At 45.5% G+C, this 13,715-nt stretch overlaps 2 protein-coding genes across 3 annotated transcripts; one reads left to right on the top strand and one right to left on the bottom strand.

Moving 5' to 3' along the window:
- Nucleotides 1–648: 648 nt before the first annotated feature.
- On the bottom strand, nt 649–2,435 carry LOC136552151 (transcription factor PCF2-like). Of its 2 annotated transcripts, none has more exons than XM_066543687.1 (2): nt 1,273–2,435; nt 649–1,176 (listed from the first exon to the last, which is right to left on the bottom strand). In XM_066543687.1, exon 1 carries the CDS (start codon nt 2,355–2,357, stop codon nt 1,362–1,364), a length of 996 nt encoding a protein of 331 aa, XP_066399784.1. In that variant the 5' UTR covers nt 2,358–2,435; the 3' UTR covers nt 649–1,176; nt 1,273–1,361. The 2 variants fall into 2 exon arrangements, with proteins under 2 accessions (XP_066399784.1, XP_066399785.1); XM_066543688.1 differs by having other exon boundaries at nt 1,137–1,176; nt 1,277–2,435.
- A 7,033-nt stretch (nt 2,436–9,468) lies between these two features.
- LOC136552152 (hydroxymethylglutaryl-CoA synthase-like) lies at nt 9,469–13,175 on the top strand. Its single transcript, XM_066543689.1, has 12 exons — nt 9,469–9,646; nt 10,131–10,237; nt 10,457–10,589; nt 10,762–10,905; nt 11,010–11,168; nt 11,488–11,561; nt 11,661–11,736; nt 11,845–11,900; nt 12,095–12,182; nt 12,261–12,401; nt 12,489–12,638; nt 12,747–13,175. The coding sequence occupies exons 1-12, from the start codon at nt 9,581–9,583 to the stop codon at nt 12,963–12,965; spliced, it is 1,413 nt and encodes a 470-aa protein (XP_066399786.1). The 5' UTR covers nt 9,469–9,580; the 3' UTR covers nt 12,966–13,175.
- Nucleotides 13,176–13,715: the final 540 nt, after the last annotated feature.

Consider the following 13,715-nt stretch of genomic DNA (forward strand, 5'->3'; position numbering starts at 1 on the left):
AACAAATTATATAATCCGTCAGTACTCCACGAGACGATTTTTTTAAGCCTAATTAATCAGTCATTAGCACATGTTTACTGTAGCAAAACATTGTCAAATCGTGGACTAATTAGGCTCAAAAGATTCGTCTAGCAAATTAGTCGCAAACTATGTAATTAGTTTCGTAATTAGTCTATATTTAATACTTCATGCATGTGTCCAAATATCTGACAGGACAGCGACTAAAATTTAGAAGGGGCAACCAAGGCCCAGTTTAGTTCCCAAAAATTTTGCAAAATTTTTCACATTCCCCATCACATCGAATCTTTGGACGCATGCATGAAGCATTAAATATAAATAAAAAATAAAACTAATTACACAGTTTAGACGAAATCCACGAGACGAATCTTTTAAACCTAATTAAACTATGATTGGACACTAATTACCAAATAACAACGAAACTGCTACAGTGCTTCATTTTGCAAAATGAAGTCATCTAAACAAGGCCCAAACACCCCCAAGCTGCCTGGCCACAGCTCCTAGGCCAGAACGACAACCAAACACGCCTTTATTAACGTCTAACGTTAACAGAACGTTGATAGTCCGAGGAGTCCAGCAACCAGCACTAAATGCTCCTCGTGGAGTCGAAGAGTCACTAACTGTTTGTTTCCGCGATGATTAATCACGCCGCGATTAGAGAAGGCTATTCTCTCAGCCCACTTATATAGTAGTTGACTCTTTACAGTTAATACATGGTCCACTTGTCTCTCTCACAGGCTTTCTTAGTTCTTATGCCTAAACCGGCTGTAAGCTTACAGTCCACTTCTCCTCTCTCTGCTCCACCTCAGCATTTAGTCGGCTTTATAGCCTATTAGCTCTTAAGCGAACGCGGCCTCGAAGCCGCGTTTTGGGAATCGTCCACCATAGTTCATTTTCTTGCGTTCCACACCGTGGGCGACTGCTAGACGCGCGTTCTCCACCGTGCGTTCCACAAAATTATTCTCCAATAGCTCTGTTGGCTTATTGGCCTGGCTTCTCAAACCTGACTGCCCGAGAGCCTGAAATGAATATCATTGCCGCGGATTTCATTTTCCTTTGCTGATGGTTAGGCTCGTAATCTGCTTTTGTTTTGGCAGGGGCCCTTGTCCAGCGGACCTCTCCATTCTCCCAACACAGTTCCAATACATATCGAATTTGCTAATTTGATGTCGGGAAAAAAAAGTCAAAGCAATTTGTAATTTAGAGCTGAGGAACTAGGGCAAAAGAGAAAAAGAGTCAGACTGATAATTTTACCTACTCTTTGGATTGGAAACATGGGATTAGGCAGTTGACTTCAGAATTGCGCCACTAGACCACTACTACTGCTGGTTGACTTCTCAATGCTACTCTTCCGAAGAGGAATCAGTCACGGCAATCTCTTCGTCCTCCCCCTCGCCTTGCTGGTAACCGCCGGTCTGCTGGCCTTGTGATTCTCCGTCGCCAACAAGCTGCTCCACATCGTAGACGGCTTGCTGCTGGAAATTGAGGAAATCAGGATTGGTCGGGAAAGCCCAATAGTGAGTCGGCTGGTTGGCCGCGCCGGCCTGCTGCGGAACCATCCACATAGCCGCCGCCGGCGGAATCATCTGTTTGCCTTCGCCCGTCGCGCCGGGGCTAGGCGCCGGGATGGCGATGAAAGGAATGGCGCCGGCGGGCGCCGCCACGGGGGCAGAGGCCGGAGCAAGGCCGCTGGACAACGAAATCGCGCCGCCGCCGTTGGCCTGGAGGAGGGGGTCGGCGACGACGGGGTAGTACGCCGCCGTGGGGGCAGGTGCCGCGGGTCCCGGTCCCGCCCCCGCGCCGCGCGTCGGCTGGAGCTTGCGCCGGCGCTTGGCGGCCGGTTCCTGTTGCTGCTGCTGCTCGCCACCGGCGTCCGCGGGGGCCGGCTCGGCGGGGAGGCGGAGGACGCCGTCGGCGCCCGTGACGGCGATTGCGGGGACCGTGCCCGTGCCCGTGGCGGCGATGATGGCCGGCTCCGACTGCTGCAGCAGCCAGCGGATGGTCTCGCCGTCGGACTTGTGCCCTAGGTCCCGCGTGAGGCGGGCCACCCTATCCGCGCACGCCGCCGCCATGCGTATGCGCCGCCCGCGGCCCTCCACCTTGGTGTGCCGGTCACGGTAACCCGGTGCGGGGCGCGGGTTGGATACCTGGAGTCCGCCGCCGCCCAGGAACTCCACCGGTACGGGCTCCGGCTTCGGCAGGCCGGACCCGCCCGCCTGGACCGAGACCATCGCGTTTACCGCCACGGCCCCCGCCGCAGCACCGTTGCCGATCACCTGGGGTGCGAGGTAGAGCGCCTTCGTGCCCTCCTCACCCCTGCCCGGCGCCCGGGACTCCATTGAGAGATCGGATTCGCCTTCGCTTGGGCTCCCCGTCTTCGCGTGGCGTGGGGCCTGTCTCTCTTTTGATTTGGCGGCGACGCCGTCTTTATAGAGAGACTCGCCCTGGAGTTTTTATTTAATCTCTCTGGATCATGGGTCCCGCCCCGCATATAGGGTTACTGGTCCACCGCTGAACGGGGCCGAACTTGCGGGGACATTGGAATGGGACGATTCGGCCCACCACCGCCCACGGCAGGTGCAGGGAAGAGAAAATCTTTTTTATTTTTCATTTTTATATATTGTTTAAATGTCTTTTTGACATAAATAAATGCCTGGGAAAAAGTAGCAGAAATATATTTATGCAAACAAGTTTAACGAGCGAAATCTAAATACACCCGTTCCAACCGGCAAAATTCAAATATGGCCAAATGAACTAAGGGCCGTTTGGATCCTTTCGTTTGTTGGAGGAATTAAAATCTACTTAATAAATTAGGCTATTTGGTTTGGAATTTGATATTCCACCACTTTCTAAAATTCACATATAAGCCTATCTTAAATTCATAGGGTGGGAGATGGAAATTGACTCTATATATTACTATTCTATATATTTCTGCTTTGCAACTTACACGCTCCTCAACTCATGAGTATCTCCATTCTATGTTTCTTGTTTGCAACTTCAAATATTTGGAACACTATGAAAGTTATAGTTCTCAAGAGAGTGCGTTGAAAATTTGGGACTTTTATGTAGTCATATAGTCCCAAATATTTGCAACTTCAAATAAGAAACTTATAGTTCTCAACACACTCCATTCTATATATCATCATTCTATGTTTCTACTTTGTAACTTATAACATGCTTTTCACCGCATTCTCTACGGTAGAAATGCAACACATAAATATCTCTCTCATATAGTCAACAATAATATACAAATATAATCCATATACAACCATACTAGATTAATTAATATGTGTCTAAATTATAATTATTAAAATAAATTCAATTCCAAGGATCTAAACGGGGCCTAATAGAAAATTGACATAGCACCTGAACTAGCGCATGTCCTATTTTAAGGTGTGTTTGGTTTAGGAGTGGGATAAGGGTCCACTTTGGCCCCGTTCGCGTGCCCTTAAACCCGGCTTGATCCGCTTCTTTTTTCATCTGGAACATTGTTTTTCTCTCACAAATTCCTCCATATTCATCCAGATTCCTCCAGATTCCTCCAGAATTCCTCCAAGCGAACGGATGTTTGGTTGTGAGATAAGTGAGTGAACCATTCCCAAAAGAAACTATTCTTCAAAGATATTGTCCCTTGATGTCCCTCAAAATTTGAGGTATCATGCCATTCCCTTCTGATGGTGTTGATTTTTCGTCTGCTCCTCTTCTCTTCGTCTCAACGTCTCCTTGCCTCTAGATGTTAGACCGGCCATGCCCCCACACCGTCCCTCATGCATGCCGTGGGGCGTATCACCTTATTGGGGAGCACAGAGTCTGCACCGTCAAGCAAGCGACCCTTGGGTTGCAGCACCGCCAGGAGGCCACGCATGAACCCTTTTTGTGTAATTTGTGTTTTTGTATGGATTATAATTTATCTATACTATTCCACCTATGTGTATTTATGCTGCGAGGAATTTGCAGTCCTTTATGCTTATTTTGAATATATGTTGAGGCGCGATCATTAGTAGGTAGTAAAGATAACTCTTAGGGCTTCTCCAACAATTGTCTACATCGCTACCTAGGAATGTCATGGAGGGGCAGAATAAGTAAAATACTACTCGCTAGCGAGCCACTTGTGGCTAGCTCGAAGCCCTGAATGTGAGCACATGAGTGGTCTCATCTTCATGTTCTGTACGTATAGTCCATATCTGAATCCAAACATTTAATAATATCTGTAACATATTGAATCCGCATATATATATATATGAGATAGATATCAATATTCCCTATGATCCGTACCCGATTTTGAGATCCAAGAAATTAGGACAAACTCAAACCCTTTATATCTGAGGACCGAGGAAGTATCTTATTATTAGTAGTACTAGTTAGGACAAACTCAAACCCTTTATATCTGAGGACCGAGGAAGTATCTTATTATTAGTAGTACTAGTTAGGACAAACTCAAACCCTTTACATCCTCGTCCCTAAAATAAATAATACTCCCTCCGTCCCTCAATAGAGGACATCCAAGCATTCAAAAGGAGTATCAGAATAGATGTCGTTTTAGCTCCTACTACCCTATACTGAGTACTGCAACCGTCCATCCATTACATTCCTGTCTCCCACTCCACGAATAAAAAAGTAAAAAAAAGGAAACAACCGATGGGAAGGAAAAAATATCTCTAGAGGCTTATCCTCTCGGTCACGGACGGAGGAAGCACACCCATCCGCATCCACCTCTCCATCTCTGTCGGCTCCCATCCCCGTCTCCTCCGCATGCCAGTGCCGCATCCCTATCTCCTTCGCCTCCCCATCTCCCCGTCTTCCTTCTCCTCTGCATCCCAGTGCCGCGTCCCCATCTCCTCTGCCTCCCCATCTCCTCGTCTTCCATCTCCTCTGCATCCCAGTGCTGCATCCCTGTCTTCCATCTCCTCCCCATCAGGCATGGCTGGCGCTGGGCGGCGCCGCCCTAAACCCGACCGCCTGGCCTAGATCCGCCGCCGTACTTGGTCAAAGCAGCGTGGTGCAAAGCTGAGAGGCAGCAGCAGCGAAAGCGATGGGAACCTCAAGCCCGTTGTCAAGCTGGCGGTCCATGATGGCGATGTGGCCTCCAAGCATGCCCTGAAGCTGGGGGGCAGCGGTGGCAACGTGTGCGGGCGTCGCAATAGACGTGGTCGGCTACGTGTGGACTGCGAGGGATAGTTGTGCGTTCTCGACTCAGAGGCTGAAGACGGTGCCTTGGAGGAGAGCTGCCGTCCAATGCGTATAGCTTCAAGAAGTTTTGATATCATATAAGATCTCATTGTTTGTCTGTCAAACTTCATTGTCTTCATGATAGGTGTGCCCCTAGGCCTATTGCCACTTCTTCTTTGTGTCGGTTCCTGAAAATGCAAAGATTCTTATGAGAAATAATAAAATAGTGATTCTTATGTAGCAAAATAAGAATAAAACATGACCAAGATTGCTACCTCATGGACAAAAGGCCATAGACCTAACTTGCCATCAAAATAACATCTACCTTCAGCATCAAACCTAGGCTGTGTAACTCCAGAATAAAACATGACTTTGTGAATGGCATTCTTGTTTTGCACTGTCCTGTGTGGGTCTTCTTCATCTGGATGCATGTACATAGTCTTATTCTTTCTTGTCCCATTGAACCACTTCTCATATGTGTGGATAATGTTTTTCATTTCTTTGAACTTGGGATTATTTGAGCAGTGTACTTGGTTCTAGCATAGAGACACCGAAAGCATCTAGGCCCCTTGTTGGGTTTCGGTGATTAATGACAATACAAGATTACTATGACTAATGTGTGTTTTGTAGAGGCAATTAAGTTAGGTCATGGTAATAGAGATCAATTGGGCAATTAAGGTTGTCATGCCTCTACGATGGAAATCATTTTGGTTTTCAAAGAATGGACGACAAGGTTAAGGACGATTAGTTCTAAGTGTCGATTGGAGTTGGAGAGACACTTAGAGTAGTTTAGGACTTTGTTTTTTCTTTGGTCATACTATTAAGGGGGGTATGGATGGGTAGCTTGACCTAGGTGGGTCTAGTGAGTTAGGTGTGGTGCACACTTGTTAAAACTAGCACTAGGTAGCTCCACAACAGCCCTATGATCCTATGGAGCAAACTTCATTCATATATGTTCGAGAGTTGGAAGTGAATGGAGGGTCAAATGCTAACCGGACGTTGGCTCCGGTGCGACCGGACGCTAGCCGCAGGGTCCGATCAGTTCATTTGATCAAGAGACTATGTTCGGTGCGATCGGACGCTGGAGTGGTCAAGTGATCGGACGCTGAGAGGCAGCGTCCGATCAACTCCAGTAAGGTTCCAGAGAAGGAAATCTACGACCGGACGTGTCCGGTCACTACTAACCGGACCCTGAGGATCCAGCGTCTGGTCAAGTACAGTAAGCATCCAGTGAGGGTTTAATGCGACCGAACACGTCCGGTCAGTGGTGATCGGACCCTGTCAGCGTCCGGTCAACACTTAAACACTGGTGTGCGGGTTGAACTGGTCGGAGCGTTCGATCAGCATGACCGGAGCGTCCGGTCACCCTGTAGAGGCACATAACGGTTCGTTTTTTAGGCTGCCTTATAAATAGAAGCTCCACTCGTGTGTGGAGTTACTTTTGCTCATTCCAACAGCTAAGAAATATGTTTATGAGTGCCAAGAAGAGCAAGGTCCTAGTGAGATGATTGAGATTCGTGAATCCAAGAGAGTAGCCTCATTAGTGAATCAAGAGTAGCAAAGTGTGTATCCACCGTTCTCATTAGGCTTCGCGTGGTCAAGTGAGAGTTCGTGCTTGTTACTCTTGGTGATCGCCATCACCTAGACGGCTTGGTGGTGATTGGGAGCTTGGTGATCACCTGGCGGAGCTTGTGGGTGACCCAACTCAAGTTGTGAGCAGTTTTGGATGATTTGCCACGATGGAGTGTCGAAGAATCAACTCGTAGAGAGCACTTGATCCTTGCGCGGATCAAGGGGAGCTACACCCTTGTGCGAGTGCTCTAATGAGGACTAGTGGAGAGTGGCGACTCTCCGATACCTTGGCAAAATATCGTCGCGTTCCTCTCTCTCCATTTATTTTGAGCATTTATTTTGAGCAATTCAATACTTGTCTTTACATTTATAGAATTGCCATGCTAGAGTAAGTTTGGAACATAGGTTGCAAGTCTGTTGTGCGTTAGATTAATAGAAACACTTTTCTAGGCACAAGGGGTTAATTGGGCTAATCGTAGGATTTAATTATTGCAAGAAAATTTAGAATTAGCCCAATTCACCCCCCCTCTTGGGCATCTTGATCCTTTCAGACACACCACTGCAGCCTAGACTTTTTATTTGCTTCCTTCAAATAGGGCTTCAGTGAGTTAGAGTGTCGTCGTAGCAATCCTTGTTTGAATGACCTACGCAGACTGCTTTTATTGACACCTAGAGCATTTACAAGTGATCTTATAGTACCCCTTCTGTTTAGGGGAATATCTAGAACTATAGACAGGTCCACTTGATTTTTTTTACGGCCGTAGTTCTTAGGTTTCAAACCATTGACATCTACTGGTATGCCTTGTGCCCAACACTTTTTTACTCTCTTTCGTACACATTGTATGGTACGTATACAGACATTGTACTTTGTTGCAATAATAGTTGTACTGTTTCTTTTTAATTTTCCATTCTTACTGCTCTGAAGCAAATCTTCAAATATGTCTTGTCTTTGTCTATCTGTTAACTCCTTCGGCCTATGTTGGGACTGATCATGATGTCCTTGGTCATCGTCTACATCATCATGTGCTTGCTCATCCTCTTCATCATCATGTGCTTGGGCATTCTCTTGCTCATCATGTGTTTGCTGATCCTCTTCACCAACTGAGTCCGACAACTCCTCTTGATCAAAGGCAATGTCAACTCTTTCGGTGTACACGCCAAACTCCTCTATGAGATCCTCCAAGGCATCTTGTTCGACATGCAAGGCTATGCCATCGTCTATAGAAAAATATAACTGATCAATACAGATTATTTTGGACTTGGAGCTAATAAATGTGTTTTGCCTAGGATGTGCACAAATGCATTAAATCTGTTTTTTCAGTAAACATAGGTCTATGCTTGAGTCACTGATTGGAAATAATCACCTGTCAGCAGGTTTTCTTGTTCACTGTCCTGTTGAGGATGATTCAAATCAAAGGGATGGCAAACATTGCGAACTGCTGCATCATCAAAGAGGGCAGGTAAGGCATCTTGTTCATGTTGTGAAGCTTTGTCATTGACTGCGCCAAAATTTACAATGTTTGTATGTATTGTCAATACATAGATGATGACACTTTTATCATGCAGATTTTTGTGGTACTAATGGAAATACTCATCTGTCAGCAGGTTTCCTTGGTCTCTTTCATGTTGATGATCACTCAGATCAAATGGATGCCCAAGGTTCTGACCTGCTATAGTAACAAGTTTTAGGAGAAAGTACACACTTATTCTAGGAGAAATTAAACGAGTACAAACTGATCTTAGGAGAGAGGGGGAGATGGGGGGGAGAGATAGAGAGGGAGAAGGGGGGGGGGGGGGAGAGACAGAGGGAGAGAGGAAGAGGGGGAGAGAGAGGGAGAGAGAGATGGATGTGCTAACCTTTATGAAATGCTTGTTCACTAGTTTGATCTGCTAATCTTGGAAGGGATCATCATCATCTTGAGCTTCAGCAGGATTGCTGTTGAGATCTGGCAACTTCTTTCCTCCATCCTCTGGTGGTGCGTTCAAATCCACTAGGGGCATGGCCATGTGAACGACCGGTGAATGTTTGAAATGAAACAGGCAAGGCAAGATAAGCTAGCTGGCTTTATTGGCGCGTTGTTTTAAATTTTTATTTTCGTGTCTCTGTAAAAAAAAGCGCGAACTGTAATTTTTGGCGCTAAGTGTGTTTACCGAATGTGCAGTGCCTTTTGTGTAAGGTTAAAAAATACCGGTGCATGACTTTAGCTTTGGTTATACTATTTTTTTAATGCAAAAGTGGTGCATGTCTTTTAATCTGACACCATGAGCAATGATTATATTATAAAAGTGCTGTGGTCTTTTAGCTCTTGCTTTGAGCTCTACTGAGGGACGGAGGGAGTAGAACGTTTAGACGGTTTGGTTTGAGGAACTACCTCATTTTAGATATGACAGTATATCAGACCTAGAATTGTTTTTTCTAACGGAGGGAGCAAGAAATAGTAGGTTATTACTGTAGTTGCCTAAAAAATTGGTAAAAACAATAGGCGCCTCGAGCCGTTTGTCGTGTCTGTGTCTCTGAGCCTCTCACGTGCCGTGCCAGAATCTCGCAGCCATCGATCGGTCCAGCAGATGTGATAGCCGCCGCGCCGAGCCCAAGCTGAGCTGACGACGCTGACGCGGCAGAAAATTTCCACGAACAGATAGATCCGCATCGTCGACCCATCCGTCCTCCTCCTCCTCCGACGGTACGCAGCCTGCCAGAGTCCGACGCAGGCGTAGCTCCCGGCCACAGCAGAGCCCACGCCTTGACGCGCTCCGTGTACGGGCGCCGGCCGGCGGCCAGAGAGGAAGCGGATCTAGGAGGCTCGGCTGAGTGGAGGAGATGGACCGCAAGGATGTCGGGATCCTCGCCATGGACATCTACTTCCCGCCCTCCTGCGTGCAGCAGGTAAAATTCTTTCCCCTCACTCCGAACTGTGCGCGTTACTGTTTCTGTTCTGCTCTTATCCGATCCGCGTCTCTGGGACCTTCCCCATTGGCGCATGCAGTGTGGGGGAGATGGGGCTTCTCTCTCTGTGTCGAAGGATTGTGTTTGTTTAGGAATTGACGGAAGTGTTTGGCTAGATGGGTCTCATGGGTGGGAATTGTCGCCACTTTCTGTCCAAACCTTAGATTTTCGTGATTGCCGTGCAGTGTAATGCCGCTGAAGATCAAATCGATAGTTAGATATGTGGTTTTTAAGATTATATTCAAATATTTGAAACTCCAGTAAATTTGGAGAGTTTGACCTGCAAAGATCCGTGTAAATACGGGAAAGTGGGCATTTGAAGTGAAACGCGAGGAGATCCGGCTAGCTGGTGTTTGTTTAGTGAGCGAGAATTAGGCTCATTGTTTTTCATTTTAAAATCTCATAGCTGATGACTTTAATGTAGGAAACACTTGAGGCCCATGATGGGGCGAGCAAAGGAAAGTACACCATTGGGCTCGGGCAAGATTGCATGGCCTTTTGCAGCGAGGTGGAGGATGTCATCTCAATGAGGTATGTTCTTTTTAATAGCCTAAGTTAAGCAAGACTGTTGTTCACATAGATCCCTTTCCCCATCTAGTTCAGTAAAAGGGGAAAAAAAACTTCCCGATGCATAATTGTGTTGTGCAGGAGATGCATATAGTTGGTATTCTAAGGGAGTATATAGTTGCTATTTTGGATATAGGTTTACATTCTGATTTGAATCCTCATGGAAGAGCTAATTGCTTGCAGTTTGACGGTTGTCAATTCCCTGCTGAAAAAATACAACATCGATCCCAAGTTAATCGGTCGCTTGGAGGTTGGAAGTGAAACAGTTATAGACAAAAGTAAATCCATCAAAACTTGGCTGATGCAGATTTTTGAGGTTTGTTCATCTAACTTTGTAAAATCTCCCAAGTGGCATCAACACACATGTACAAACACAGTATTTTCATGCCAACTACACCTTTTTAGTAAAACGTCTTCATTTGCTTTTACTCATTTATTTAGTTTTCCCAAAAAGTTAATTTTTGTTAGCATCTGTTCACAAAACGCAGGAAAGTGGTAATACTGACATTGAAGGCGTTGACTCCAGCAATGCATGCTATGGTGGGACAGCAGCCCTACTGAATTGTGTGAATTGGGTCGAAAGTAACTCCTGGGACGGCCGTTATGGCCTTGTCGTTTGCACGGATAGCGCGGTTTGTCATCCAGCCTTCCCTTTAAGCATCAGTTTTGTAATTGGTTTCCCTTTTAGAACAAACAATCACTTTCTGCCATCTCTATTGACTATTGTCATGTTCAGGTTTATGCGGAAGGGCCAGCTCGTCCAACAGGAGGTGCTGCTGCTATAGCAATGCTCATTGGTCCTAATGCTCCAATTTCCTTCGAGAGCAAATATAGAGCTTCTCACATGGCTCATGTTTACGATTTCTACAAGCCTGATCTTTCAAGTGAATATCCGGTTAGTTTTCGATTCATAAAATGAAGGGCGGGCCTGGTGCAAGCGGTAGAGTCTTACCGCCTGTGACCGGAAGGTCCCGGGTTTGAGTCGCGGTCTCCTCGCATTGCACATGCGAGGGTAAGGCTTGCCACTGACACCCGTCCCCACACCCCGCACAGAGCGGGAGCTCTCTGTGCTGGGTACGCCCTTTTCGATTCATAAAACGATTTATACTATTTTATATGCATTCCCCTGACCTTCAGAGTCCAGACCCTAGTGAATGTTTCTGGTTATCCCACCTTAGAGTTCAGCATTTTTTACAACAGCACATTCATTCCAGGTTGTTGATGGTAAACTATCCCAAACCTGCTACCTGATGGCTCTAGACTCATGCTACAGACAGTTCTGCAACAAGTGAGCTGCTGCCCCTTTTCCCCTCTCTTCCTTTTAATAATAATTAGATTAGATTTGCTTAAAATTTCCCCTATGTCCTACTGCAATTTCTGAAACTAGGTATGAGAAGATTGCGGGTAAACAATTCTCAATTTCTGATGCAGAATATTTTGTGTTCCATTCTCCATACAACAAGGTAAGATACAAATAACCAAGGGCTTTAAATGAAGATCAATAACTGCTCTGAAAGTTTTCCCTTTTTGTTGTTTACAGTTTCCTTAATTCTCTACTTCTGTTATTACAGCTCGTGCAGAAGAGTTTCGCTCGACTTTACTACAATGACTTCATGCGCAACTGCTGGTTTGTACTCTTTTATTGAGCTTCCTCCTTTTCTGAGAAAGTTGAGTTTCACTTCACGATTTGTCTTAGGTCAAATAGTATATAGCAATCAGTTCTGGAGGATCTTACAATGTCAGATGGAGGGTACTCTTTTTTTTTTTTTGACACATCAAGTCCAAGTTGATCTTTTAACTGAACTTCTATACTTTTGCCAGCTCTGTTGATGATGATGATAAAGAGAAGCTCCAGTCTTTTTCAAATTTGACTGGTGAAGAGAGCTACCAGAGTCGCGACTTGGAAAAGGTATTTTATCATTTTGTGAGGAAATTCTATCATGTAGGAAATTTGTGGTCTGATGATTTTTTTCTGCCAACTTTCCAGGCCTCACAACAAGTCGCGAAGCACCTCTATGACATCAAAGTTCAGCCATCGACTCTGCTTCCGAAACAAATTGGTAACATGTATACTGCATCCCTTTATGCTGCATTGGCATCTGTGATATATAACAAGCATGATAGTCTGGTGAGCCCTGAACTATAAACTATTTATTGGATCGCTCTGTAACCATCGTTCTTGAATGCTGATAATTAGCTGTGTATTTCCTTACAGAATGGACAAAGAATTGTGATGTTCTCTTACGGCAGTGGCTTGACATCCACTATGTTCTCATTGAGGCTAAACAATGGCCAGCATCCCTTCAGTCTATCAAACATTGCTTCAGTTCTTGATGTCACCGAGAAGCTTCAGTCAAGACACGAGGTAAGCCCCCATTCATGCTTATCGTCCACAGTTTCTAATTGACACATGCCCTTCAGTATCTATCCTTGCACTGCGCTTGACATGCTATCTCCTACCTCTTGCAACCAGACCTTGCCTGAGAAATTCGTTGAGACACTGAAGCTGATGGAACACCGATACGGCGCAAAGGACTTCGAGACGAGCAGAGACACGAGCCAGCTGCAGCCAGGCACATTCTACCTCACCAAGGTCGACTCCATGTACCGGAGGTTCTATTCCCAGAAGCTGGCCGAGGAAACATGCAGCGGCAAAACCAAGTGCTGCAACGGCTTCGCAAATGGCCACTAGCGGTGCCCGTGCCGTGAATTGCTAGGTCGCCCTGCACCGTTGCTCATCATTCTCCGTATTTTGATAATGCTCGTGGTTAGCGCTTAGTCTAGCGTGCTTCTGAAATAATATTGTTGTTCTTTGAAGCTGTTCCCCTTAGATCAGCTAGTTTTTGTATTTTATTCATCTGACCAATAAGATTCATCAGTCTCGACATTGTTTCTTCTTTCACTTGCAAGAGTTCTTAAAATTAGTCTGAGAAAAGTACATACTCCCTTTCAAATTCTAAATTATAAGACGTCTTGGCTTTTCTTATGTAGCTAAATATATCGTAAAAACAATATCTAAATACATAGCCATCTAGAAAAGAAAAATACAAAATGCCTTATAATTTGGAACGGACTGAGTATAAATTATAAGACCCATAGGTTTTGTGACGAAGTGACGCAGATGTGGCTAGGGAAGCCTTCTGAGTGCCCTGGGAACTGGGACTGGGAGGCATGTAGCTCAAGTTTACAGTTTGGCAGAGGGCAATAAGAGTGTTCCAAAAGTTTCCAAAACCAACTCACAATCTTGATTTTTTAGAAAGATTGAGAAAAACCCGCTCTCCAATAAGTCTAAATTAGCTATAACCAGTCCAAACAAGGGTGCTAATAGATGGGCTAATTTTTTAGCCAAACCATCAACTAGTTATTAACCAACTAGCCAACCTTAACTAATTTGGACTAATTCTTAGCCCAACAACTAGTCCTAGTTCATTCAAACATGCAG

Source organism: Miscanthus floridulus, chromosome 4 (assembly GCF_019320115.1).
Source record: "Miscanthus floridulus cultivar M001 chromosome 4, ASM1932011v1, whole genome shotgun sequence".
Taxonomy (NCBI): Eukaryota; Viridiplantae; Streptophyta; class Magnoliopsida; order Poales; family Poaceae; genus Miscanthus; species Miscanthus floridulus.